The sequence below is a fragment of the Marmota marmota genome, unplaced genomic scaffold (genome assembly GCF_001458135.2).
Source record: "Marmota marmota marmota unplaced genomic scaffold, marMar, whole genome shotgun sequence".
Taxonomy (NCBI): Eukaryota; Metazoa; Chordata; class Mammalia; order Rodentia; family Sciuridae; genus Marmota; species Marmota marmota.
In genome coordinates, this window is record NW_026000221.1 from 20,330,173 (window position 1) to 20,356,009 (window position 25,837).

At 43.4% G+C, this 25,837-nt stretch overlaps 1 protein-coding gene across 1 annotated transcript; it reads right to left on the minus strand.

The window, feature by feature from the left end:
- Positions 1-10: 10 nt before the first annotated feature.
- On the minus strand, positions 11-22,817 carry Ccdc113 (coiled-coil domain containing 113). The gene is made up of 9 exons (XM_015488800.2): positions 22,613-22,817; positions 20,956-21,082; positions 20,070-20,228; positions 17,949-18,104; positions 16,841-16,921; positions 13,226-13,381; positions 8,340-8,447; positions 1,843-1,998; positions 11-433 (listed from the first exon to the last, which is right to left on the minus strand). Exons 1-9 carry the CDS (start codon positions 22,711-22,713, stop codon positions 347-349), a joined length of 1,131 nt encoding a protein of 376 aa, XP_015344286.1. The 5' UTR covers positions 22,714-22,817; the 3' UTR covers positions 11-346.
- Between the last annotated feature and the right edge of the window lie 3,020 nt (positions 22,818-25,837).

The window sequence follows — 25,837 nt, forward strand, 5'->3', positions numbered from 1 at the left end:
GATAGTTGCACACCTGGGCTGCCACGGACGGCCCCACAGCACACGCTGGGCTGGCTCTCCCTCCTCTGTCCCACTCCCACATGCGGAAAGGTCACTTTCATTTGTGCTTGTGAACTAAACGTGGGCTAACAAGTGTCAAACCGTTAGCGTGCCCTGTGGTTCTTTCAGTGACAATGGTTCCAGGGGCCAGGCGGTGAAGACTCCCCGTGGGCAGATGTAGCCTGGGAGGTGATGGCCAGCCTGTCTGGGGAGTTGGGGACACCAGTGAGAGGACCCTGTGACTAGAAGAGAGGGGAGTGCTTTAATGGATCATTTCTTGGTCAGCCATCCATGCTCCTGCCCCTAGCTATTTCCCAGGAGAGCCAATTGCTTGCAATTCCTCGTTGCTTGCCTTTATTTTATCCCAAGCCTTGCGGTAGCCTTTCAGGGACATCTGCAAAATGGCAAAAGGGGAGGGGAAGAAGGTCAGTTGGGGAAATCTGAGTGCCTATACCTAATGGGGCACTCATCCAGCCTTGCTGCAAATGTGGGCCACCTGTAGGGGGCAGCATTCTGCCCTGCAGCATGCCACCAAGGGGAAGTGGCCATCAGGAGATCCTTCTAGGGAGCCTGAGGAGTTGTAGATTCCGGCTGGAGTCTGGGGGGCCCAAGTTTGAATCCTAATTTTCTCCCTGCCACCAAGTGACCAGGGAAAAGGCAGGAGAAAGGAACAAGGGAAGTGGAATGAGGTCCTAGACGTGAAGACACCAAGCCCCCAGTTTTCCAAGCGGCCTGCCCCGGAAGCTATTTAAATGATGTCTTCCAAGTGGCCTTGGTTTGCATCCTGGCTGTGGCAGTCTTGACACCAATACAGTGTCTTTACGTTGCCCATTTCTCTTCCACAGCTCACAGGGAGCCAGGGCACTTCCTGGGCACACAGGACCATATTCAAAGGCTGTGGGATTAGTTTAAGACAAAGGCCCACGGTAACTCTGTCAATGTATGGAACTGGGTTCTGAGTGATATTAAAAATCCATTGTTATCTCATTTTTAAAAAACTGGCTTCTCCATATATAAAGTAGCAACCACCAAATTACCTATGGTGTGGAGGGATTCAGAAGCTTCTAGAATTCACTAAGAAAACAACTCCCTTGGAGCAGGTGGTGCATGCCTGTAATCCCAGTAACTCAGGGAACTGAGGCAAGAGGATTCAAGTTAGGGGCCAGCCCAGTAACTTAGCAAGACCCTGTCTCAATACAAAAAATAAAAAGGGCTAGGGATGTAACTAGGAAGCAAGGAAGGGAGGGAGGGAGGGAGGGAGGGAGGGATGGAGGGAAGAAAAGAAAGAAAAGGAAAACAAGCAAATAAAAACACTTGATTGCGGGATGTGGTGGCGCATGCCTGTAATCCCAGCCGTTTGGGAGGCTGAGGCAGGAGGATCATGAGTTCAAAGCCAGCCTCAGCAACTTAGCAAGGCACTTGGCAACTCAGTGAGACCCTGTCTCTAAAATAAAATATAAAAAAGGGCTGAGGATGTGGCTCAGTGGTTGAGCACCACTGGGTTCAATCCTCGGTACCAAAAAAAAAAAAAACAACCCAAACACTTTATTACTACAGAGTGTCTCCCTGATACCTAAAAATACTGTGTCCCTAATGGTGAAAAAGGAACTGATTTTTTAAATCATCCTTCATTTTGGTTTAATAGTTGAAGCAACTGCTGAGATTTTTCACAGATGTAGCCCACCCAAACATCCATAGTCTTAGCCCCCAAAACAAAATCCTAAACAAAATGTCACAGGTATGAAAGACTGACAACCCCACGGAAATGTGGAGTCCCAGCCCACGGGGCTCTCAGGGGCTCACCTCTGCGATTTCCACTTTCCTTTCCCACATCTTGATGGTCTTCTCCATCTCCACATTGAGGATCTTCTCCCGGAGGTACACCATCACCTGTGGCGCCCGGAACTCGGCCAGTTGCTTCCGCAACTTCTTGTTGGCAGCCTCAGCTTTGGCCCGATCCTGGGTTGGGAAGGACCAATTACCCCAGGGAATCCTGGTGGCTTCTCCTCTGAGGACTTGCTGGCCCTGCCATCTCTCCCCACAGGCTCCATGTAATTCAAATGATAACGGTTCCATATTCAGTGGGCGGGGAAATCATGAAGTTCTGCTGAGTTTTTTTGTTTTGGGTTTTGTTTTGTTTTGTTTTTAACAGATTGGGATATCTTAATCCAGTTCAGAAATACTAATCTTCTTTCCCTTCATTTCCCCTTTTTTCTTTTCTTTCTCTCCTTTATTAAGGAATTCTTAATTTTGTGTGTATGTGAAAAATTGTGTTTTGAAGTACACTTTATCAGTCTCAATTCACTTTCCTGTCTTCTTTTATTGTAAAATACATATAAAATTTGCCATTCAGCGGCATTACATAGACTCACACTGTTGTGTGACTTCTCCACTATCCATCTCCACAACTTTTCCGTCTTGTCAAACTGAGACTCTGCTCACTAAACACTAATTCACCATTTCCTCCTACCTTCACCCCTTGGTTACCACCAATCTTCCTGTCTCCATGATTCAGACTACTGTAGGTCCTCCCTCTAAATGGAATCATACAATATTTGTGCTTTTGTGACTGGTTCATTTCACTTAACATAATGTCTTTGAGATTCATCCACAGTATAGCATGTATCAGAACGTCCTTCCTTTTTTTTTTTTTTTTTGGTACTAGGGATTGAACTCAGGGCACTTGACACTGAGCCACATCCCCAGCCCTATTTTGTATTTTATTTAGTCAGGGCCTCACTGAGTTCTTAGCACCTCACCATTTCTGGGGCTGGCTTTTAACTCACAATCCTCCTGCCTCAGCCTCCCAAGCAACTGGGATTATAGGCATGTGCCACTGCACCCAGCATGTCCTTCCGTTTTAAGGCTGACTTTTTTTTTGTACTGGTAATTGAGTCTAGGGGTGCTTTACTACTGAGCTCCTTCTCCAGTCCTTTTAGTTTTTTATTTCGAGGAAGGGTCTTGTTGTCAAGGATCTTGCTAGTTGCTGAGGTTGGCCTCAAACTTGTGAAAATCCTAATTCAGTCTCCCAAATCACTAGGACTACAGATGTGTACCACCCTGCCCAGCAGAGTTAGAGAAAGAAACCACTAAGAAGAGCCCTCTTGCCAGAACTATACTTCCAGCTTCTTGGAAGCTGAGGCAGGAGGATCCACAAGTTTGAAGCCAACTTGGGCAAATCAGTGAGAACCTAACTCAAAATAAAAATTTAAGAAGGGCTGGGGATATAGCTCAGTGGTTGAGTGCTTGCCTAGCGTGTGCAAGGCCCTGGGTTCAATCCTCAGCACCACAGTGTCACACACACATAAACAAAACGAAAAATCCTCTTGAGGTTTGGGCAAGCTTCAAAGACTAGCAACACCTTGCCCCTGCAAAGGGCCCTGACTTTAATTGGATTAGGATGTGATAAATTGATGTCTTGGGGTGTTGTTGAAAGCAATAGAGAAATTGGGTAGCAATTAATAAAGATTAATAGCTAGGTTTGATGCCAATTGAGGCAGCCAGAAGTTTGGCAGAAAGATGAAAAACCAAAGAGAACTCAGCTGAAACAGAAATCAACTCTGTTGTCAGGGAGACTGTATCAAGACCAAGGCTGCACCCTCTGAGAACAACATCAGAGGGCACTAATAGCAAGGGAAACAGCAAACTCCTGACCTAGTCTAACCAAGTCAGTAAATGATGACAAGCCAAGAAAGGAGGACAGGGATTACCCAAAGTCACCATATCATCTAAAATGTATGCTTTTAACAAAAATTATGAGATAGACAAAGAAATAGGAAAGTGCAACCCACACAGGGAAAGAAGCAGGCAACATAAACTGTTTTGGGGAAGTCCAGATGGTGGACTTAGCTGATGATCTTCAAAGCAGCTATTCAAAGAACCAAAGTAAATCATGTTTGAGGACTTAAAGGACTACATGTTGATAATGCCTCATCAAGTAGAGAATATCAATTAAAAGATTATTTAAAGAGAACCAAATGGAAAATTGGTTTTTAATATAATTGAAATTTTAATATTTTTTAATATAACTGAAAGTAGAATTTTACCACAAGGGAATCAACAGTAAAATATAAGCCATAAGAAAAAAAGAATTTGGGGCTGGGGTTGTGGCTTGGTGGTAGAGTGCTTGCCTTGCATGCATGAGGCACTGGGTTCAATTTCCAGCACCACATAAAAAACTAAATAAAATAAAGGTATTATGTCCATCTACAACTAAAAAATTATTTTTAAAAAATCAGTAATCTTGAAAGTAGATTGATAGAGATTATGCAATATGAAAATCAGGGATAAAAAAGAACAAATTAACTGAATGTCAAAAAATGTGGATGTACATGCAATGAGAGTGACAGAACAAGAGAAGGAGAAAGGAACAGAAAAAAATATATATATTCACTTGATGGCTGAAATCTTCCCAGATTTGATTTTAAAATTATACACCCAAAGAACACCTCCAAGTATGGTAAACACAAAGAAATCCACACAAGGCAAAGAGATTGTTCAAAACAACAAGAGAAAACAATTCACCCTGTATAAGATGAAAGAAAGCCTAAGGAGATTAACAGCGGACTTTCATGTGAGATAATGGAGACTAGACGGCAATGGGATGAAACGTGCTGAAAGGAGAAAGAAAAAAAATGACTCTTACCACAAGTCTTATATCCAGCAAAAACGGTTTTTCAATAATAAAAGCAAACAACTGAGCACACAAAGATCTTGATTTCTGATGCCATTCTTGAAAGGACTCAGGACTTCTTTGTGGAGGGATGGTTGATTTGGGGGCTGGAGCAGGAATCCCAAGATGAACCTAGAGACTCTTGTAGTGCCAGGAAGATGGCACTTCATATCTCTTCATATGTTTTTTAAATGAAGAAGTAATTAAAACATTCCCAAATAAGCAAAAACCCAGAGAATTCATTAATAGCAGACCTGCCTTATGAGAAATGGTAAAGGAAGTTCTTCAGGCTGAAAATAAGTAACACTAGATGGTAGTGATTCAGAACTCACATGTTTTTAAAAAATAAAGTTTTAAAAAATGTAGGTAACTATAAAATATAATATTATTGCATATTTCTTCTCTTAACTGATTTGAATAGCAAGTGAATAGAATAATACATGTGTATTAAAGAGGGTCTATAACATAAAAATGTAACATATTTGATGGTAACAGCATAAAGAAGGCAGGTTGAAACAAAACTGTAATTGAATAAGAAAGTTACAGCAGATGGTAATTCAGATCCACAGGAAGAAATGGAGAAAAATACAAGAGGACCAAAAAAAGCTATTATAACAAAATCTGTGAACAAACTTTATCTTCTTTCTTTTTTTTTCAGTTTTGAACCCTTTCCTTACACCGTTTAAAAAATTAACTCCAAATGGATCATAAACCTAAATATAAGAACTAAAAGTATAAAACTCTTGAAGAAAGTGTAGAGGCAAATCTCTATGACCTAGCATTAGGCAAAGGATTCTTAGATATGACACCAAAGAACAAGTGTAAAAGAAAAAAAATGGACTTCACCAAAATTAAAACTTTTGTGTGTTGTAAATGATAATACCATTAAAAAAGAATGGGAGAAAATATTTGCAAATCATATATCTGATAAGAGGCTGAGTCCAGAATAGATAAGAGTCTCATAACTCAAGGATAAAAAATAAATAACCCAATTAAAAACTGAGCAAAGGACATGAGTATATATTTCTCCAAAAAAAGGGATAGACATGTGACCAAAGATGCTCCTCATTAGAGAAATTCAAGTAAAATCACATTGAGATACTATTACACACCAATGGCAATGACCAATAAATTTTTTTTTTAAATGACAAGTGTTGATGAAAATGTACAGAAATTGGAAGACTCACACATTGCTGATAGGACTATAAAATGGTGTAACCACTTTGCAAAACAATTTGGCAGTTTCCCTAAATGTTAAACATAGAGTTACCACATATAACTCATGGTCTCCTTTGAGGTATATGTCCAAGAGAAAAGAAGACACATAGTCACATAAAAACCTGTTCAAGATCCAGCATTATTCATCTTTGCCAAAAAGTAGAAACCCAAATATCCATCAACTGATGAATGGAAAAATAAAATGTGGTCTATCCACACAACAGAATATCATTTATCCATAAAAAGAAACAAAGTATTAGTGCATGCTACAAGGTGAACTTTGAAAATATTATTCCATGTTAAAAAATCCAGACATGAAAGACCACATATTTTATGACCCCTTTTTTATGAAATGTCCAGAACAGGAAAATCTGAAGGATAGGAAGTAGATTAGTAGTTTTCTGGCTGGAGAGTGAAAATGAGGTAATGTAGGGAGGAGAGGACTTATAATAGATGCAGGGCTTCTTCTTGGGGTGATGAAAACATCACTGCTGATAGTTAACATAATTCCTGAATACACCATAAACCTTTGAACTATATACTTAAATGGGTGAGATGGGTGAATGATATGGTATGTGGTTTATATCTCAATAAAACTGGTTTCAAAAAGTTAACAAACAGAATCCCGGGCATTTAAATACACTAAGTAGTGAATGGTAGGCTTTTAAAAGTCAATTTTAAGTTTCACTTGTTATCTAATCACTATCAACCCCGGGAGAAAACAAGTAAGTGGCACAAAAATCCTTCATGGAGTGAGAACACTGGCTTCTGCTTCAGCTTTGTCACCTGTCACACTGTATTGAGGCTGGGACTTTTGCAGAGAGGGTTGATTCTCCATTGAGGCTACTATTAAGGTTTGGATCTAGAATGTCCCTCACAAGTTTGTGTGTTGAAAAGGTCCCTGATGCAGTAAGGTTCAGAGGTGAGGATATTCGGCAACGATTGGATCATGAGGGCTCTGACCTCATCAGTGGGTTAATCAAATGGATTAATCCATTGATACGTGGGTGAACCAATGGGAGGTAGGACCTCGGTGAAGTAGGATACAGGGGGTGTGCCCTGGAAGGATTTATCTCATCCCTAATCTCTTCCTCTCTCTCTCTCTCTCTCTCTCTCTCTCTCTCTCTCTCTCTCTCTCTCCTTCCTGGCTGCCATGAGCTGACAGCCCTACTCCACCAGCCCTTCCACCATGATGTTTCTGCCTTGGAGCCAGCTGACCATGGACGGAATCCATTGTAACCATGAGCCAAAAGAAATATTTCCTTCTCTAAGTTGTTCCCGTCAGTATTTTGGTCACAATGACAACCTGACTGATGTAAATATGATGTGGATGGCATGACAAAACTGAGTCACAAGTAACCCTGTGGGCCACTGGGGGCAGGTTTGGGGCCACACTGATGGGCACACTTCAGACCTACTCAAGACAACAACACTAATTGTACTAATGGCTTTTGAGTTGACAAAGCATCATTATGTGTGGTCTCACCTGATTGCCACAACAAGAGCTGTGACCTCTATGTTACATTTTGAAAACCGGCCTGTCTCATTTGAAGTCTTATCCATATGGGAGAGAGATATATACAGCTCAGTGTTAGAGTGCTTGCCTAGCATATATGAGGCCCTGGATTAGATCCCCAGCAGTACCAGAAATTAAAAAAATAATTAAGTAAAGGTTTATTCAAGACCAGAAGCTGGCAGCATGAAACCCAAGGCCAGGCCATTTAACTGGTGTCCAGTGCTCTTTTTCTCCCATCCTTCCCAAAAGCTCACTTCCTATGTGTAGCTGAGTCACATCTTGTGTGCATTAAAGTTACAAAAATTCAGCTCCATGTGCTCAGAAAATAATGCAAGAGATAACTTGCAGGCCAGATATGTAGGGAGGTCAGCTGATCCCTCTCACCTTTCCACACAGTGACCACAGGTTCTGGAGTGAGCCTGGGGCCGAGGTCATAGGTCTGCCATCCTTCACAGATAGGCAGTGCACTGAGGAACCAAGGTCAGTGCCACCGCTGCACCAAGAAATAGTTATTTTTAAAAGAGTATTTTCTCTCTCTCTCTCTCTTATTCAAAACATCATATGTTGTCAGGTGTACTTTTGTCATATCAGTTATATGACCACGTTGTATACATTTTCTATATGCTCGCAGGACAAAACTTTGAATATCGTATTTTACGGATGTGTTATGTGGACTCTGTGAGATTTTTAATTCACCCTGGACCCTCACTCCACAGTAAATGTAACACTCCTGGGCTGTAAGTCCACCTTCTGCTTTGATGGCTCAGAGCTCTTTTGATTTTTCTGGTCTAGGCTTCCCCAGATACGTAACCAAGCACCTTGGATTTGGGTGGACATTCACACAAATCCTCGAAGACAAGAGACAAACGCCAGAAACGTCTCGCCCTCTCCTACCTCCTCTACTTGTATGGTTTCTTTATCAATTTTTTCAAGAAGCTCTTTTCTCAGCAAGATCTCCTTGCCCAGACAGATGAACATTTCCACTGCTCGGTGAAGCTTGCTCTGAAACACAACAACACAGCGAGTCTTGAGCTGAGAGGCCTCTCAAAACGGCGGGAGGGTAGACAGCAGAAAAACAGGACCGTCCAGGAACTCGGGCTTGCCCTTCTCACGGGTGCCCAGGTTTTCAGAGACCTCGAGTCTGAGAACTGGCAGGGGAGGAGAGATGGACAGTGGTTGGAGACACCAGAATCCACTGTTTACTAAGGGACGCTTTGTACAAGTCCCAGACCCCTCTGAACTTGGTCCAGTCACCTTATATTTTGGCAAGGTTACAGGTTCCTGGTAGAGAGCTGGGCACACAGTGCCTGGCATACGGAGGACATTGGACAAATAGTTGTCATGACTACCTGGTGAGGATGGAGAGGGAGGGGTACTCCACAGGAAGTGGGTGCTACCATTATCTCCAGTTAAGTCACTGAAGCAATTTGCCCAAGATCACAGAGATGGGGAAGGAAGGATTTGAATCCAAGCAGTGTGATCCCATGGGCTCCATCTACCATGATGCTGGGGGGCGGAGGGATCCTGCAAAGCTCCCTCAAAGGTTCCCATTTCATCACTTGCTCTTTACCAGCTCCCTGAGGTCCCTGCTTCTCAGACTAGTACCCCTGTGGGTACTGTCCCCCAGGGGGAAGTCAACCAGAATAGGTGAGATATGCTTTGCCTGGCTGAGGAGTGGGTCAAGGGAAGGAGCCAGGACTTTCCAGGTGCTTCTCAACAAACCCACACCCACCCACCCTGTCCCAGACACTGTTTAGGGTAGCCAGCCAGGTCCTGCCTCTGGGAGGCCGGCTCAGAGATCTGGAGGCAGTCAAATAAATGCAACAAGAAACAGCAGACAGGACAGGGTCAGGGAAGGTTGTCTGGGGAAGGAATGCTGGAGAGACAGCTGAACTGGGGACAGCTGCAGAAAGACGGAAGAGAGCAACAATCCAAGCTGAGGAAAGAGCCTGGGGAAGAGGTGCAAAAAGAACTGGGAGAGGAGAGGAGAGAGCAGCAGAGTCCCACAGTGGAGGCAGAGCGGGGCTGGGCAGGGGTGCTGCTCCGGGGGGTCAAAACTTAGGCAAAGCAGAGCCAGAGCCCCCTGCCGGGGGGACCTTAGGCTCCGGAAGTCATTCTCTTCCCCACTCCTCATCTCTCCAGCCTGCACTCCTTTAAGGTTCATTTCCTGCTCCGCCTCCTGCACTTGAATAGGAGACCAGACTCAGGGGGTCAGCTTGGGCTGGGGGAGGCAGGACAAGACTCCACTGCAGGCCAGCCATTCAGGGGGACAGAAAGAGAGCAGAGGGAAGACATGTACCAGCGACTTAGAGGGTTAGGACAGAGTGGACCTGCAAGGGCCAAGGCAAGGCCAGGGCTGGCTCTGGTGGGGCAGGGTCTTCACAAAGTGTGGCAAGAGCTGGCATCCAAGGCTCTGTTCAGATGCCGGTCACTTGAGGAGGCTGCCGCTGGAAAGGCTTCCAGAGCTTTCTATTGTGGTGTGGCCAATTACCATAGACTCGGAGGTTTAAAGCAACAGCTATCTGTTATCTCTCAGTTTATATGGGTCAGAAGTCTGGGCACAGGGTGGCTGCATTCTCTGCCCATGATCCCCACCAGATTGAAATCAAAGAGTGGCCAGGACTGTGATTCTCTTCTGGGGCTCAGGTTCTCTTCCAAGTTTACTCATTGTTGGAATAATGCACTTCCTTGAAGTTGGAGCATTGAGGTCCCCATTTTCTTTCTGGCTGCCAGCAGGAGGTCACTCTCAGCTCCTAGAGGCCTTGCTAAGTGCCCTTCCACATGGCCTCTCTATCTTCAAGCAGTAATGGAGAGAGTCTGGCCTAGGAAATTCCTCTGTGCTTCACGTATCTGACTCCTTGGCAGAGGAACTCTGCTTTCAACAGGATCATGTGATTGATCAGCCCCGACTGGATAACCTCCCCATCTTCAGGTCAAATGTGCCATCTGACATAACCAATGTAACAGGCAGAACCTCATGACCGAAGCTGTCACATTCACAGCCTTGGCTGGAATGAGAAGAGTGAATGCACCTGGGGGCAGGGTCTGGGGGACGTCTTAGCAGTCTACCTTCTCTAGGGCACCCAGTCACTAGTTCTGTCAGTCAAGAGTGACTTACTGCAGCCGAAAAGCCATTGGCTTGTGCTCTATCAGACACACCAGGCAGGTTCGAGGGCATAAAGTCACAGGAGAGTGATCATGATCTGATTCAGGATCACTCAGGAAAGTCACAGAAGAGACCTCATCTATCTTGTGCTGTCTAGGCACTAGACCCTTGGCATTGGATGTGCTTGGCAGAACGTAGGCCTTGGTACTTTTGCTAATAGAGGGAAGTTATTCTGTGTGTTTTTAACAAGGTCCACTTTGGGGTCTTTGATATTTATTTCAAAGTGGCCCCTCCTGTTACCCGTCTTCCCCCCCCCACACACACACACAGCCAATACTGTCAAGTGAACTGCCTTCCCCGCCCCACGCTGCCCCCTGAATCTGGTCTCCTACTCACGTGCAGGATGTGCAGCAGGAAATGAGTCTTAAAGAAGTACAGCCTGAAGAGAGGAGGAGTGGGGAGGAGAATGACTTCCAGAGCTTAAAGTCCCCCCAGGCAGGGGGCTCTGGCTCTGCTTTGCCAGTTTTGACCCCCTGGAGCAACACCCCTGTACGGCCCTGCTCGGCCTCCACTTTGACTGTGACCGTGCTGCTCTCTCATCTCCAGCAGTTCATTTGATAATATTGGCTAAGCCCTTTCTCTGCGGGGGGACACAGCACAGACTACGCAAAATTCCATCCTGGGTGGTAAGGCACAAAAAACTTACATCTGACAGGTGAGGCGTCTTGCCCTGATGAAGCATCTCCCCCTGCAATCCCAGGTGAGGTCTGACCGACATTCACAGCTGTTCGGCCTCCATTTCCCCAGGAGAGCTGAAGTGGGTCATGGAGGAAGTGGGTTGGCTTGACCCTTGACCTGCTCGTGTCTACCTTTGGACTCCTGTGGGGCAGCTCCCCCAAGTTCCGCCATCTGCTTGCCATCACATACAAGAGATCTATGGGCACAGTGGCCACTGAGCTTTGGACCAGAATGGCTCCTGTTGGGCCCCCGGTGGCCTGTGCGGCTGCTGCTCCTCTGGTGTTGCCACTGTCTGCACTGTGAGCTTAGATTCGACTTTACAGAGCTCAGGGCCTGCACCCTGGGCAGATTCGTTTTATAAAGCAGTAGCTCTACTTCCCAAATCCCAAGACCAGACAGGTCCTGTGCTGGTTAAGTGATTCCACAGGATAAGATCCAGGTCCAATGTGACCTAACCACCTGTTAGCCAAGGTGGTCCGCAGCAAAGGCCTGGGAGGCCCAGGGACTGGCCTCATCTTGAAAGAACAGTGATCAGATACCAAGTGTGATGAGATAACCTAAAAGTTGGACGTTCGTGACACATGAACTTCAAAAGGCCGCCACAATGTTTTCTACATACTGTAACCCAGGAGAAGGCAGCTGGGGGGACACACACTGAGCTGGGCATCCTGGCTCTGCCACTAACTTGTGGCTTGAATCTGGCTAATACTCTGCATCTCGGAGACTCCGTGTTTTCCATTGTGAAAGAAAAATGTTGGACAAGCATCAGCCTGATCTAAACATATTCAAATTTACATTTTTAAATGACACTGTGTGGGCCAAATGAAGGCCACCTGTAAGCTACCTATCTAGGCTCACAGCCACCGCTGCCACCTGGGCACTAGGCCAGGAGTCAGCAAACTTTTTCTATAAAGGACCATATAGTGAATGTTTTAGACTTCGTAGGCCCAGAGGCAAAACAACCATAACTATTACATATTCACTTATATTAATAAGAGAAAAAACCCAAATCCTACAAATGTTTTATTGATGATCATATGTTTTATTGATAAAATTATAATTGAGTATGATATATTGGAATACGGGTCTACTAGGGAATAGAATGGAATTTCAAGAGAAGGAAGTAATTTTGCCTAACCGGGTTTAATAGTTGTATTCTCTATCATCCAGTCAGTTGCAGATGTTCTATAAAAAGCTACTCTTAGCTCACAGGACACTGGATGGAAATACATTGGCCCAGTTTGCTGACCACTACGTTAGGTGGTTGCTAGAAGGTAACCAGATGGCCTGGTCTACTGGGGACAGGTCCTATTCATGCCCAGAATCCCTGCTTAATTATTAATAGTGCCTTTTCTCTCCCAAAAGCATTGCATTTGGATGATAAATAATTTAGTAGTTTTCTGATTTTATAGCTAAGACTCTTTTCCTTTGCAGGGTTAGAAGCAGAGAAGTACTTACATTAAACAGGGCCCTAAATGCGGTGGTGTGTAAAGCTTTGTGTGTAAAATTTATCCCTATTTCACTTAGGGTAGGACTAGAACATTGGTTTATTTTTTAAAAAAATAAAATCTCACTGGATATAGTACTGTACGCCTATAATCTCAGAGGCTCGGGAGGCTGAAGCAGGAGGATTGCAAGTTCAAAGACAGCCTTAGCAACTCAGAGACCCTGAGCAACTTAGTGAGACCCTGTCCAAAATTATATATATATAAAAGGCCTGGGGATGTGGTTCAGTGGTTAAGCAACCCTGGGTTCCATTCCTGGTACCCAAACGAAACAAAAGAAAACCCTCCCCACATGGTTCTCATGTGCAGCCAGGGTTGTGGGACCATTTGGATGCTGAAGTGTTGGGTTTGAAACCTAGTCCTCATCCGGGGGCTGGAAATCTGGAAGCAGTAGGCCTGGTGGGGGTGCCCAGCACTGGGGTGGGCCTTACTTTGTATGCGTTGAGGATCTGCAGGGTATTTCCGGATGACAGTTTCAACTGGATCAGTTCTTGATTCCGTGCTTCAATCGTCTCTAAAAACTGAGCATTCTCAATCTTCAACTGCTGAAAATCAACGTCATGGAGCGCCTCGCCCACCTCTTCCTTCTACGGCTCAGAAAGAAGAAAAGACGTTATGTTCAGGTGTGACTTCACACCTGCAACTTGGTGAGACTTTGGAGGTCAGTTATCACTTAGTCATTCAATGAACATGTCCTGGACATCTGCTCGGTACCAGGCGTGGTGCTAGGAGCTGGGGATAGATTAGAGTAAATGCAGTGCTTCTTGGCCTTGAGGAATACTATGAGGGTCTACGGCCGCAGGTGCTAACTCAAGAGTGGTGTGGGTGGGGGACAGGAGGTGGACAGGGGCAGAATGCACCCAGAGCCCCTCAGCCAGGCCAGGGCAGGCTTCCCAGAAGAGATAGTACCCAAACAAAGATGTGAAGGAAAATTAGGAATCGGGCCATTAAAAGTCATTTTAAAATCTGGAAACCCCAGAAAAAGCAGCCTCTAAATTCCCTTCCTTTGATCCTAGGGCATTACTGTAGAGCAGGTGTGTCTGCATGGCCTCTCTGATTGGCCCCACCAGGCTTCTGCCATCTTACGTTTGTGGTGGCAATAGCCCAACTCAGGGGCTGCTGTTCCCCACAGTGCTCTGTTCTGGCTGTGTGAGTTCCAGGACTGCTTCTTCCCCTTCCCCCCAAATATGACCCATCCTCCTTCTCCAACGCTCCAACCTGTTCTTTATACCTGGGAGTCAGCCTCTCTCCTGAGCCTCGAGAAGCTTTAGCTCTGGGTCTTTGCTACTGTGGTGGCCTCTGTACAGCACTGTGCCTCCTTCCCTTCTCTCAACGACACATTAGTCTGAGCTCAACAGTGCAGGGTCCAATCTGTGTCATTTCTGTGCAGAAATGGTGTGTGGGTGGAGGTCATCCTTCTCCCCAAGTCAACCTTAAAGTCCCTGTTTCAAAATGGCTAAATCTGCATGGACTCCAAGAACAAGAACTCATGCTCTGCAGGCAGCTCCACTGGGGCAACAATCCTTCTTACACTGACTCGAAGCTCTTTTCCTGACACCTCCAGCCCAGGCCCAGCTCGGGCCTCAGGGCCCTGCCAGTTGGTATGTTCACCCTCCATAAGTCCTCTGAGACAGTGGTCATGGCCATCCTGGGCCTGTCATCCCAGATCTTCCCACATGTTTTCTACTCCCCTCGCCAACACCTTCACTCTACATGAACTCTAGTCTGCTATTCTTCCCAGGGTGGAGCCCACAGCGGATGTAAAACTCCAGGTCAGGGCTACTCAGAACAGCACAGAGCAAGGCCAGCCCTTTCCTGGTCCGGGCGCCATGTTCCTATGGGGGCAGCTGGGCCACAGCATTCCAGCCAAGCTGACTATCAGATCCCTAGGGCGTAGCCAGCAGGTACTGGTACAGGTATTTCAGGGGATCAAAGTGCAGGAACTCACATTTGTCCTTAGTCATGTCATTACAATTATTCCAGCTTGTCGAGATCTTCCAGGATTGTCAGGGGCCGCCAGGAACAGGAGCTGAGCATGGAGGAGCTGAGCTCGTACCCTTAGCCTTGAGCGATGAAGGTGCGAGACTGGCTTCTGCTCGCAGTGCGAAAGCAAGTGGGCCTCACCTTCACTCAGCAAGGAATTACAGCTCTGGGAGTGGGCGTCACCCAATGGGGCTGGGCTACCCCCCTGAAACCCAATCCCTTGCCTCATTTGGGTGTCTTCCCCTCAATAAATAGGGTTTCAGACCGAGGAGTAGGATCAGCTAGGGTCAAAAGGTGGTTCCATTCCCAGTTTTTCAAGGAATCTCCATGTTGCTTTCCATATTGGCTGCACCATTTTGCAGTCCCACCAGCACTGTATGAGTGTGCCTTTTCCCCACATCCTCGCCAACACTTGTTGTTGTTTGTATTCTTAATAGCTGCCATTCTGACTGGAGTGAGATAAAGTCTTAGAGTAGTTTTGATTTACATATCTCTAATTGCTAGAGATTTAAAAACAGCATACACAGCCACATCAGTGTTTATTGTAGCACAATTCACAATAACTAAACTGTGGAACCAAACTTGATGCCCTTCAGTAGATGAATGGATAAAGAAAATGTGGTAAATATACACAATGTGGTAAATATACACAATTCTCAGCATTAAAAGAGAATAAAATCTGCAGGTAAATGGATGGAGTTGGAGAATATAATGCTAAGTGAAGTTAGCCAATTCCCCAAAACCAAATGCCAAATTTTTTCTGTGATATAAGGAGGCTGATTCATAGTGGAATTGGGAGGGGGAGCATGGGAGGAATAGACAACCTCTAGATAGGGCATGGTGGGGGGAAGAAAGGGTCAAGGGAGTAAAAAAAAAATGGTGGAATGAGATGGACATCATTACCCTAAGTACATATATGAAGACACGAATGGTGTGAATATACTTTGTATACAACCAGAGATATGAAAAGCTGTGCTCTATATGTGTAATATGAATTGTAGTGCATTCTGCTATCATATATAACAAATTAGAATAAAAATTTTAAAATAAGTAAATAAATAGGGTTTCGGCATGCTGTCTCTCTTTTGCCAGCCTCCCTTGCCTTCTCTGTGGGAGCTGGGGCCGAGGAGCCATCACTGAACCCCAAGAAAAAGGTACTTTCTGTGTCTGTGTGATTATTCAGCCCAATTCACCTGGAGTGACCTTGACTACAGCATGCTGGATCCTGAGACAATCAAGTAAGTTAGTTCTCCTGCTCAGTTTTGTGTCACCGTCCACAGCCACCTCTGATGCATATGCCCACATTTGGCACATCAATACTCATATTTGACTTAGTGATAAAAGTCAAGGAGGAGGGTGCCACACGTCATGCCCCAAGGCCCTGAGCCATGTCTGTCTTACGGCCCTTAGGGTCAGCTGCACAAAGATTCACCAAAGCACAGTATGGTTGTGCTGCATCAGCCATATTCCCCAAAGGGGCCAATGAATATGTCACCAGGGTCTTTTAAATCCAATCCAAGTCCATCTACCTCCATGTGCCTGCATAGTAACTGCTGGTTTCTTAAGGCTGCTAAAATGACTTGCCACAAACCAGTGGCTTAAAATTAGGCGAAGTTATCATTTTGCAGTTCTGGAGGTCGGAAGTCTGAAAAGGGTTTGGGACTTAAATCAGGATGTTAGCAGGGCTGCTTTCCTTCTGGAGGCTCCGGGAGAGAACCTTTCCTTGGAATTTCTAGCTTCTGGAGGCGGTCCACATATCCTGGCTCAGGGCCCCTTCCTCTCTCATGATCGCATCACTGTGATCTCTGCTTCCATTACCATCATCTCTCATCTTCCTGCCTCCCTCTGATAAGGAGGGAGATTATATTAGGGCCCAATCAGTAATCTAGGATCCTCTCCCATGTCAAGATCCTTAAATTACTCATACCATGGAAGGCAACGCATTAATAAATTCCAGGGATGAAGACAGGGACATCTTGGTGTGGGCGATATCATTCAGTCAACGAAATAAACAAATAAATAGATAAGTAGATAAATAAATAAAGGAAGAACAAGCCACATACCTGCCTCAATTGTAAAAGAAGTTTTTTCCTCTGAACTTTGAGAGAAATATTCTTCAAACGTAATTTATCCCTCAAATTATCCTAACAAACAAACACAAAGCATAAGTTAATGAATTTCTTTTCTGTTGTTTTGACAAGTAGACCTAGGGGTGCAAACCAAACCTGAACCCTAACGTTTAGTGGTTTATTTTCAGATCTCTCTATTTCTGCCCAAGAAAGCCATGTGATGGCATTTCACTTACGATCAAGATGCAGAGAAAACTGGGTCTGCCCCATGTGAATTTTACAATGCTTTTAAATTCAAGACTACTTGGATGTGGTATAGGGGACTTTCCTGACAAAATGATCTCATGGTTCATGTTGGTCGTATATTCTTCTGATAGCTATTACTCATAGCATGTTAGAGTTACCAAGCTGATCTAACTGTCCCCAGGGCCCAAATCTTGCCATGCTATAAAATCTCCAGAAATGAACACATTATGTGCTCCCACATTCTCTTTCCATTCCCATGCCAGCCTGGGGTCCATTTCCTAATAGTAAGGACACCCAAAGAGCTTGAGATTGACCTGTCCCACTCCATGTAGTCACCTGACTAGCCCAGCCTCACACCTCTTCAAGAAAATACATTAGATCTTGAAACAAATAGGAACAACAGAAAAGAGGAAGTTGGCTGGGTATGGTGATGCACACCTGTAATCCCAGTGGTTTGGGAGGCTGAAGCTGGAGAATCACAGGTTTGAGGCTAGCCTCAGCAACTTAGTGAGACCCTGTCTCAAAATAAAAAATAAAAAGGGCTGGGGCTGTGGCTCAGTGGGTTCAATCTCTGGTATAAAAAAGAAAAAAAAAGTCAGTCTGATATTCTGCCAATATTCATCCTGCCTTACTGGTTTTAGCCTAGATAAAAATGCATTCGAAAACACACCACACCACTCTCTCTCTCTCTCTCTCTCTCTCTCTCTCTCTCTCTCTCTCTCTCTCTCTCTTCATGGGATGTGAAAACCATGCATATGTGGGCAACATATACAAAGTTAGGCAGCCCCACAGGCATAATTTGTGTCATTCTATGAATCCATTCTCCCTTTGGAAGCTCTAACCCCAGCCAACTCACCCGCCGGTGGTTCATGTACTCGATGTACTTCAACACTTTCTCAGTGGCCAAAATACTCCCTTTCTTCTTGGATATGGTTCTTAGAATATCTTTTTCAAAGTCATGCACTGCTCTCTGGACTTCAGTCCACCGAATATCAGCTTCCTCGATGATAGCCTGGGCAAGGCAGCACAAGAGAGGAGAGTTTCCAAAGCTTCTCAAAGACAAATCCTCTGAGGATACCCAAGTCTTTGTCCCCAGGCCACATGCCTCTTAGTTTTAGAGCTCTCCTAAGGTATAAACCTGACTATATAAGTATTAATATTAAAAAGCATGCTTTGGAAAAGTGATAGTATCCATAAAAAGTGAGCAATCAAAAATGAGGTCTCAGATATAAGTATGTATTTCCATATCTGAAATATTATGCAACCATTAAAAATTATGTCATGTGGAAAATACCTGAGAGGATACACAGCAAAACCGGAACCCAGTTAAATCTAAACAGATGAAGTAGTGAAATAATGAAGCATTCTTATTATACACTTATGTAACTTGAAAAAAAAGATGTTACCAGTGATGGGAAGTAATATGCCATATACATATAATATGTCAGAATATGCTCTACTGTCATGTGTACCTAAAAAAAATTAAAAAGTTTTAAAAGATGTTATCAATGAATCTATATCTATATATAGATATGCATATAGAGAGCCCCCCTTATCTACATTTTCATTTTCTACAACCTAACCATCTGAAAGCATTAAATGGAAAATTTCTGAAATAAGTAATTCATAAGTTGCAAATTGTGCACCATCCTGAATAGCATGATGAAATCTCATGCTGCCCCTCTCTGTCCTGACTGGGACATGCATATCCCTTTGTCCAGTGTACCTTTCTATAATATGCTACTTGGCCATCAGTCACTTAGGAGCCACCTCAGATCAGCTGTGGTGGCACTGCAGGGCTTGCATTCAAGTGATCCTTATTTTATTTAATTTGGGCCCCAAAGAGCAAGAGTAATGATGCTGGGACAATTTTATTACTGTTTATTGTTATAATTGTTCTGTTTTATTATTAGTTATTGTTAATCTCTTACTGTGCCTAATTTATGAATTAAACTATATCATAAGATGTATACAGAGGAAAAAACATGGTACATTTAGGGCTTGATACTATCCAAGGCAGCAGAAATTCACTGGATGTCTTGGAACACATCCTCTGAAGATAAAGGGGAACTATGGAATATTGATGTGGAAAGATATTGTTAAAAAAAAAAGATACAATTCACAAAACAATGATCCTTTTAAAAAAAGAAATTCATATATGCATAGGAAATGATCTAAACTCCAGAAGTAGATAAATTCAGTGGTCAACCATAATGGCTTCTGGTTGGAGGTACCATTGTGAATGTTTTCAATTTAAAATGCTGTATAACAAATATGGATTGCCTTGGAATAAACACACACATAATTTTTTAAATTATTATTATTTTTAGTTGTTGATAAACCTTTATTTTATTTATTTATATGTGGTGCTGAGAATCGAACCCAGCGCCTCACACTAGGTAAGCACTCTACCACCACTGGCTACAACCCTGGGCCCCCACACACATAATTTTAAAGCATAAAATGAGAAAGTATCTATGGTCTCACTGCAAATCATTCCAGTTCAGGACTCTCCCCATGGCACTATTGCAAATTTTTAAGGGCATGTATGGTTATTGTGGTTACATTTTTAAAAAATCCATATCCTAGTGACATACCTAAAATATTTAGAGATAAATGGTATGTCTAGGATTCTCTGCATAACAGCCCAGTGGGGTGAGGGGGAAACAGTTGGGACATTGATGATCCAAGAGTGGCCATATGTTGGCATTTGCTGCATCTGAGTGTTGAGTCCATAGGGATTTGTGGTGTTAATTCTCTACATTTGAGTACATTTGAAATTTTCCATTTAAAATGCTTTAGATTTTGTTGTTGCCTCAAGCAAGTGGTAAGTTCTTTAAAGACCTGCTCTTAATCTGTCTTATCCTACTTCTGTTTCTTTCAAAGCATCAATAATAACACAGACACACCACAGGAACTTCTTGACCAGGTGGAAATGGGAGTCCAAATAGGTTAATGAGACTGAGAGGAGGGTCACCTCGTGGTACTGCAGGTCCCGCTCAGCATTTGCCCTCATGTGCCTCAACTCGTCCTTCATGTCTTCCAGCTCCTTTTGCACAAGGTCAAGTTTTTGTTCGACACTGAGGCTTATCATACGGTCACCTGCCCGGGGTTTGGATTTACGCCTGCTCCGTAACTGCAACCCAACAAAACCAAAGCCACTGTCAAAGAGGTGGGCATCAACATGATTCTTCAGAACTGCTAGAACTTATCCCAAAGGAGAGCCAGGGGAAACAAACTCATGGTGAAAGGATTCTGGATATTTGGCCAGAGGTGGCATTTATTTCACAAGTCAGCCTAAGATCCTATGCTAGTTTCCTTGAAGACCCATGTTTGACAATGAATTAAAAATTAGTAACTGAAAACTTCTTGCAGGTGAAAGACTGTGAATCACTGTAGACTAGAATTTAAATAAAGATCAGGAGAAGGCTGGAACTCAGCGCTTCCTAAACTGAACACAAAGAGAAACTGCATCCAGGGGTACAGTGTTCAGCAAAACAGACAAATAAATCAAAGTCTTGGATTTCCTAGACATTTAAGGCAAAGGTCACAAGTAAGTGATCCAGGTAATCTTGGGCCTCAAAGTAACTTTACTTGATTTTCAAAGGATTAAACCTACACAGATAGGCCCTCTGAGACAAGGGCTACCAGCAGGTCTTCTACGGCTGAATCCTCCAATTTAAGGGATTTCTTTCAAATAAAATAAGATATTCTGGGAGAGTTAATTCACCACTAATTGAACCTGACTCCCTTCGCATTGATTTGAAATAGAAACTCTGGCACACCACAGGTAGAAACACAAATACCACCTGCATATAAGGGGACAGATAGGATAAAGTACAGTTCAGATCTCTATTAGGTACCTGTGCAAATTCTGCTGCTGTTATTTTAACATCTGAAATTCGCAGAGGTCGGTATTCCCTAGACTCCAGTTTACAGCAATATTTCTCAAACATCTCTGTCTCCGTTTTGAGAGCAGAGTTTCCATAGCTGCAAGAGAGTGGGTTACTGAAGTTAAGTTCTAATAGGAGTTTAATCGCCAAATAACCAATAACATTTATTGGCCACGTGTGCAAGACATGCAGCCTCTTGGTGTCTTATTTCTCTCACCTATAAAAAGGAAATAAGAATTGCATCTCCCTGTTAGTGTCGCAACAAGGAATGCAAAGATTTTAAGACAGTTGCTGGCCACATTCAAGTGCTGTTTAAGGCTCAGATATCTTTATTATTATGTTTAATGAGCCCCAAAAGTCGCAACACTGGTATTATATTGAAAATTGTTGTACTGGTTTTATCTTCAAGTGTCATCTAACTCATTTGTGAAATTCCTTCAGAATCACTATTTTTTTTTTGAAACTACACATATTCACCAACTCCAGGTGTTTCCTTTGGTTTATATTTCTCAACTCTTTTATTTCTAGCACCCAATAGATGAAAGAATCTGCTGGAAGTTTATCATAAATTGTGAAAAACTTTGAACAATATCTTTTTAAACAACTAGAGATGACAAATTTACTTTAGCTTCGGGTGCATAATGCATATATATTTTATATATGCATGAGTGAGAATGGCTTTGATGTTTTCATATGTTACTGAGATAATTCCTGTTGGACTGAATTTTAAGATTAGTGGAGAAGGTTGACTAGAAAACACAAAATACCAAAATGTCTAGCTTTCTCAGCATATATCACATTCCCAGTATAGCCTGTGGAATTGTCCCTGAATCTGAATCCCAGCATGAGTACTCTCAAGCTGTGTGAATTTAGGAAAGTGCCTTAAATTTGTGTGCCTCCTAGGATTGCTGTGTCATTATATAAGGTCATATATGCAAAATACACAGCACATAATAACACTCAAAAATTGTTGCTCTTGGTAATAAGGCCTCAATTCTGGCCTAAACTATTTACAGATGCATAGAAATAACATCTGTTCAACTTCCAGAGTCAGGATATTCTGTGCAAAATCAGTAAGTTGTGCGATGTACCTTAACTACGTCATAGAATCATGATATTCCATTTACTTACTAGAGCAGATATAAAACAGACTGCTACAAACCTACTGGGCCTGTCGTTCTTTTCAGTCTACCTCCATACTTACTCTCTGGTTCAAGCCTAGGTTGCCTCACAGCAAAATCATTTGGACAGCTTCCTTCTGTCCTGCTTCCATATTGATTGTACCATAGAATCTTAGCATTGGAAAGCCTTTTCTGGTGCAGAACAGGGGAGCAGTTAGGCACACAATCTGGCACTAAGCAGACACCAGGCGAAACTCCAACGTCACCAATGACCCTCTGGGCTCCCGCCCCCCCCAGGCCCTGCCCCTTCGCGCCTTCACCAGGTCCTGGCAACAGCTTGTCAGCTCAGTGGCAACGGAGACTCAGGACACCCACTTTGGGGGTCTTGGACTTCCCAGCGTTCAGTGTGGGCTTGGATGGTCTCCAGGCTGGAGCCAAGGTCCGAGGCCACTCGGCAGGGGATCCACCGTACCGAGAAGCGGCCAGCAACAGCCGACAAGGGGTACCTGAGCTCCTCCACCAGCCCGCACAGCTGGATAACAGGAAGCTCGCTGTCCTCTCCCGTCTGGGAATCGGTGTGGACGCTCTCAGAGTCTTCGTCAGTCATCGCTGTACCCAAGCGGCCCTTGCCAGTGCCGAGTGTGCCCAGGAGCGCCGGACGCCAGCCGCCACGCGTCACTCAGGCTGCTACTCAGTGGAGCGTTGCCTGGGCGACCGGACGCCGGCAGAGGGGCGGGGCTGCGGAAGGCCCCGCCCAGTGCTCCTCGGCCTGTCACCGCGCTGACCTGAGCCAAGTTCCGGGCCTTCTCAGCCACCTAAGCGCATTTAGTTTCTTTCTTTCTTTTTATTTTTTAACAATAGCTTTTAAATTGACAGTCATACTAGCAGCTACCCTTGCTCAGCACATCCTATGTTTTTGGCCCTGTGTGAAAGCACAGTTTATGAAAATCCTTGCATCAACCCTGTGATATTATTTTATTCTGCCTATTCTTCAAAACAGGTTCTTGAGATCCAGGCAGTTAAAACATTTTGTCTGTCTTTCCCCACGAGGCCCATGCCCTGCTCACCACCTGCTGTTTCATGCATGCTAGCTGCAGTTTCTCTTAGATATCAACATCTTCGTATAAATTCAAGAAACATGACTAAATAGGCACTAATCTCTGCTGAGTCCTGAGTACCCAGGGGGAATACGCGGAAAAGATTCTGGCCCTCGAAGGGTTTCTGGTTAATTGAGGAAAATGGCCCCTAAACAAGCCAATGCAGCCTGTTTGACTTGGTTGATCACTGTAGCAACATACTTAACACAATTGTCTACTTAGAAGTGGTTAAATGGCAATTTCATATTTTGTTATTTTAAACCACAATTTAAAAAAAAGTAAAGCAGTAAAACCAAATGTGAACTTCAGGATGTAGTATTTTGGTTGGGTATCTGCAAATTTTAATTAATATATGTAATATGTGACAAAAATTGAATATCTTTTTTTTTGAGGGGGGGGGTACTAGGGATTGAACTCAGGGGCGCTTGATCACTGAGCCATTCCCAGCCCCATTTTGTATTTTATTTAGAGACAGGGTCTCACTGAGTTGCTTAGTATCTTGCTTTGGCTGAGGCTGGCTTTGAACTTGTGATCCTCCTGCCTCAGCCTCCTGAGCCACTGGGATTACAGGCGTGCACCACTGCGCCCCTCTGAATAATATTTTTAAAACTGAAATTTGTTTTTTGTGTTGGTTTGGAAGGGCAGCCTGCTGACACCTTGGTTTTAGCTCCTTGAAATCCACTTTGGAATTCTGGCCTCTGGAACTATAAGGGAATAAATTTGTGTACTTTTAAGCCACTAAGTTTGTGGCAATAGGTTACAACAGTCACATGAAACTAATGGAACTTATAAATAAACAAAAGAGATAAAATAGAATTACATATTTAAAAAACGTCCAATTCATCCAAAAGAAAACAAAAAAGGAAAGCGGAAATATGAAAGAACCAAGAAAAACACAAGCAACAAAGAAAAAAAATAGATGAATCGAACTCTTCAAAATTAAAAATCCTTGTGCTCCAAAGAACACTATTAAGAAACTGAAAGGGGGCTGGGATTGTGGCTCAGTGGTAGAGCGTTCTTCTAGCACGGGTGGGACCCGGGTTCAAATCTCAGCACCACATGAAAATAAAGGCATTGAGTATCCATCTACACCTAAAAAATAAATATTAAAAAGAAAAAAGAAACTGAAAGGAGAATCTATGGAGTGAGAGAAAAAATTTTCAAGTCATATATCTGATGAGGGACTTGTATTTGGAATATGTAAATGACCATTATTATGACTTAAAAAATAAAAACAAATTTAGCAAATTCCTAAATTATAATGGAAGTATAAAATGATACGACTTCTTTGGAGAGCAGTTTGGTAAATCCATATGACCCAACAATTCTACTCCTGGTATCTAGCCAAGAGTAATAGAAACATACATTCATGTATGAACTTTAACATGAATGTTCATAGCAGCATAATCCATAATTGAAGGATGGAAATAACTCAAATGCCCATCAAGTGATGAATAGACCAACAAAAGTGGTATGTCTATGCAATGGAATACTATTTTGCAATAAAAACATTATGCTAAGTGAAAGAAGCAAATTGCCGGAGACCATACATTATATGATTCCGTTTATAAGAATTACCCAAGATAAGAAAATACATGCAGGAAAAGTAGATCCATGATTACTTAGGGATGGGGCAGTAGAGATGAGGGTTGAGGAGTGGTTGCTAAGTCATGTAGAGTTTCTTTTGAGGTAAGAAAAAGCATTCTAAAATTAACAGTGGTGATGGTTGTACAACTTTTGAACATACTAAAAGCCATTGAATTGTATGGTTTGGGTGAATTTTAAAACATGTGAATTATATCTCAATAAAGCTGTTTTTTTTAAAGAGAGAGAGAGAGAGAGAATTTTAATATTTATTTTTTAGTTTTCGGCGGACATACATCTTTGTTTGTATGTAGTGCTGAGGATCGAACTCAGGCCGCAGGCATGCCAGGCGAGTGTGCTACCACTTGAGCCACATCCCCAGCCCCAAAATAAAGCTGTTTTTTAAAAAAGAACAAGTAGGGGCTGGGAGTGTAACTCAGTGGTAGAGTACTTGTATAGCATGCTCAGGGCCCAGGTTTGATCCCCAGCACAGTACAGTACAGTAGTAGTAGTAGTAGTAGTAGTAGTAGTAGTAGTAATAGTAATGGCTGGGGCTGTAGCTCAGTGGCAGAGAGCTTGCCTAGCACATGTGAGGGTTTGATCCTCAGCACCACGTAAAAAAATTCTTTTTTTGTGTGTGTGTGTCCATCTACAATTAAAAATAATATTTAAAAAAGCAAAACCTAACTATATGCTGTCTATAAGAAATGCACTTTAATTATAAAGATGCAAATAGGTAAAAGTAAAAGAGTGGGACCCAGGTGCAGTGGTAGATGCCTGTAGTCCCAGATACTCAGGAGACAGGAGGATTGCTTGAGCCCAGGAGTTTGAGGTCAGCCTGGACAATATATCAAGACCCTGCCCACCTCAAAAAAAAGTAAGAGTGGAAAAAGATATACCATACAAATACTAATCAGAAGAAAGTTGAAGTAGCCATGTTAATATCAGACCGGGTAGATTTCAGATCAAAGAATGTTACCTGTGATAAAGAGGGTCATTTATAACAAATAAGGGTTCCATAAATATTCATGCACCTACTGAGAGAGCTTC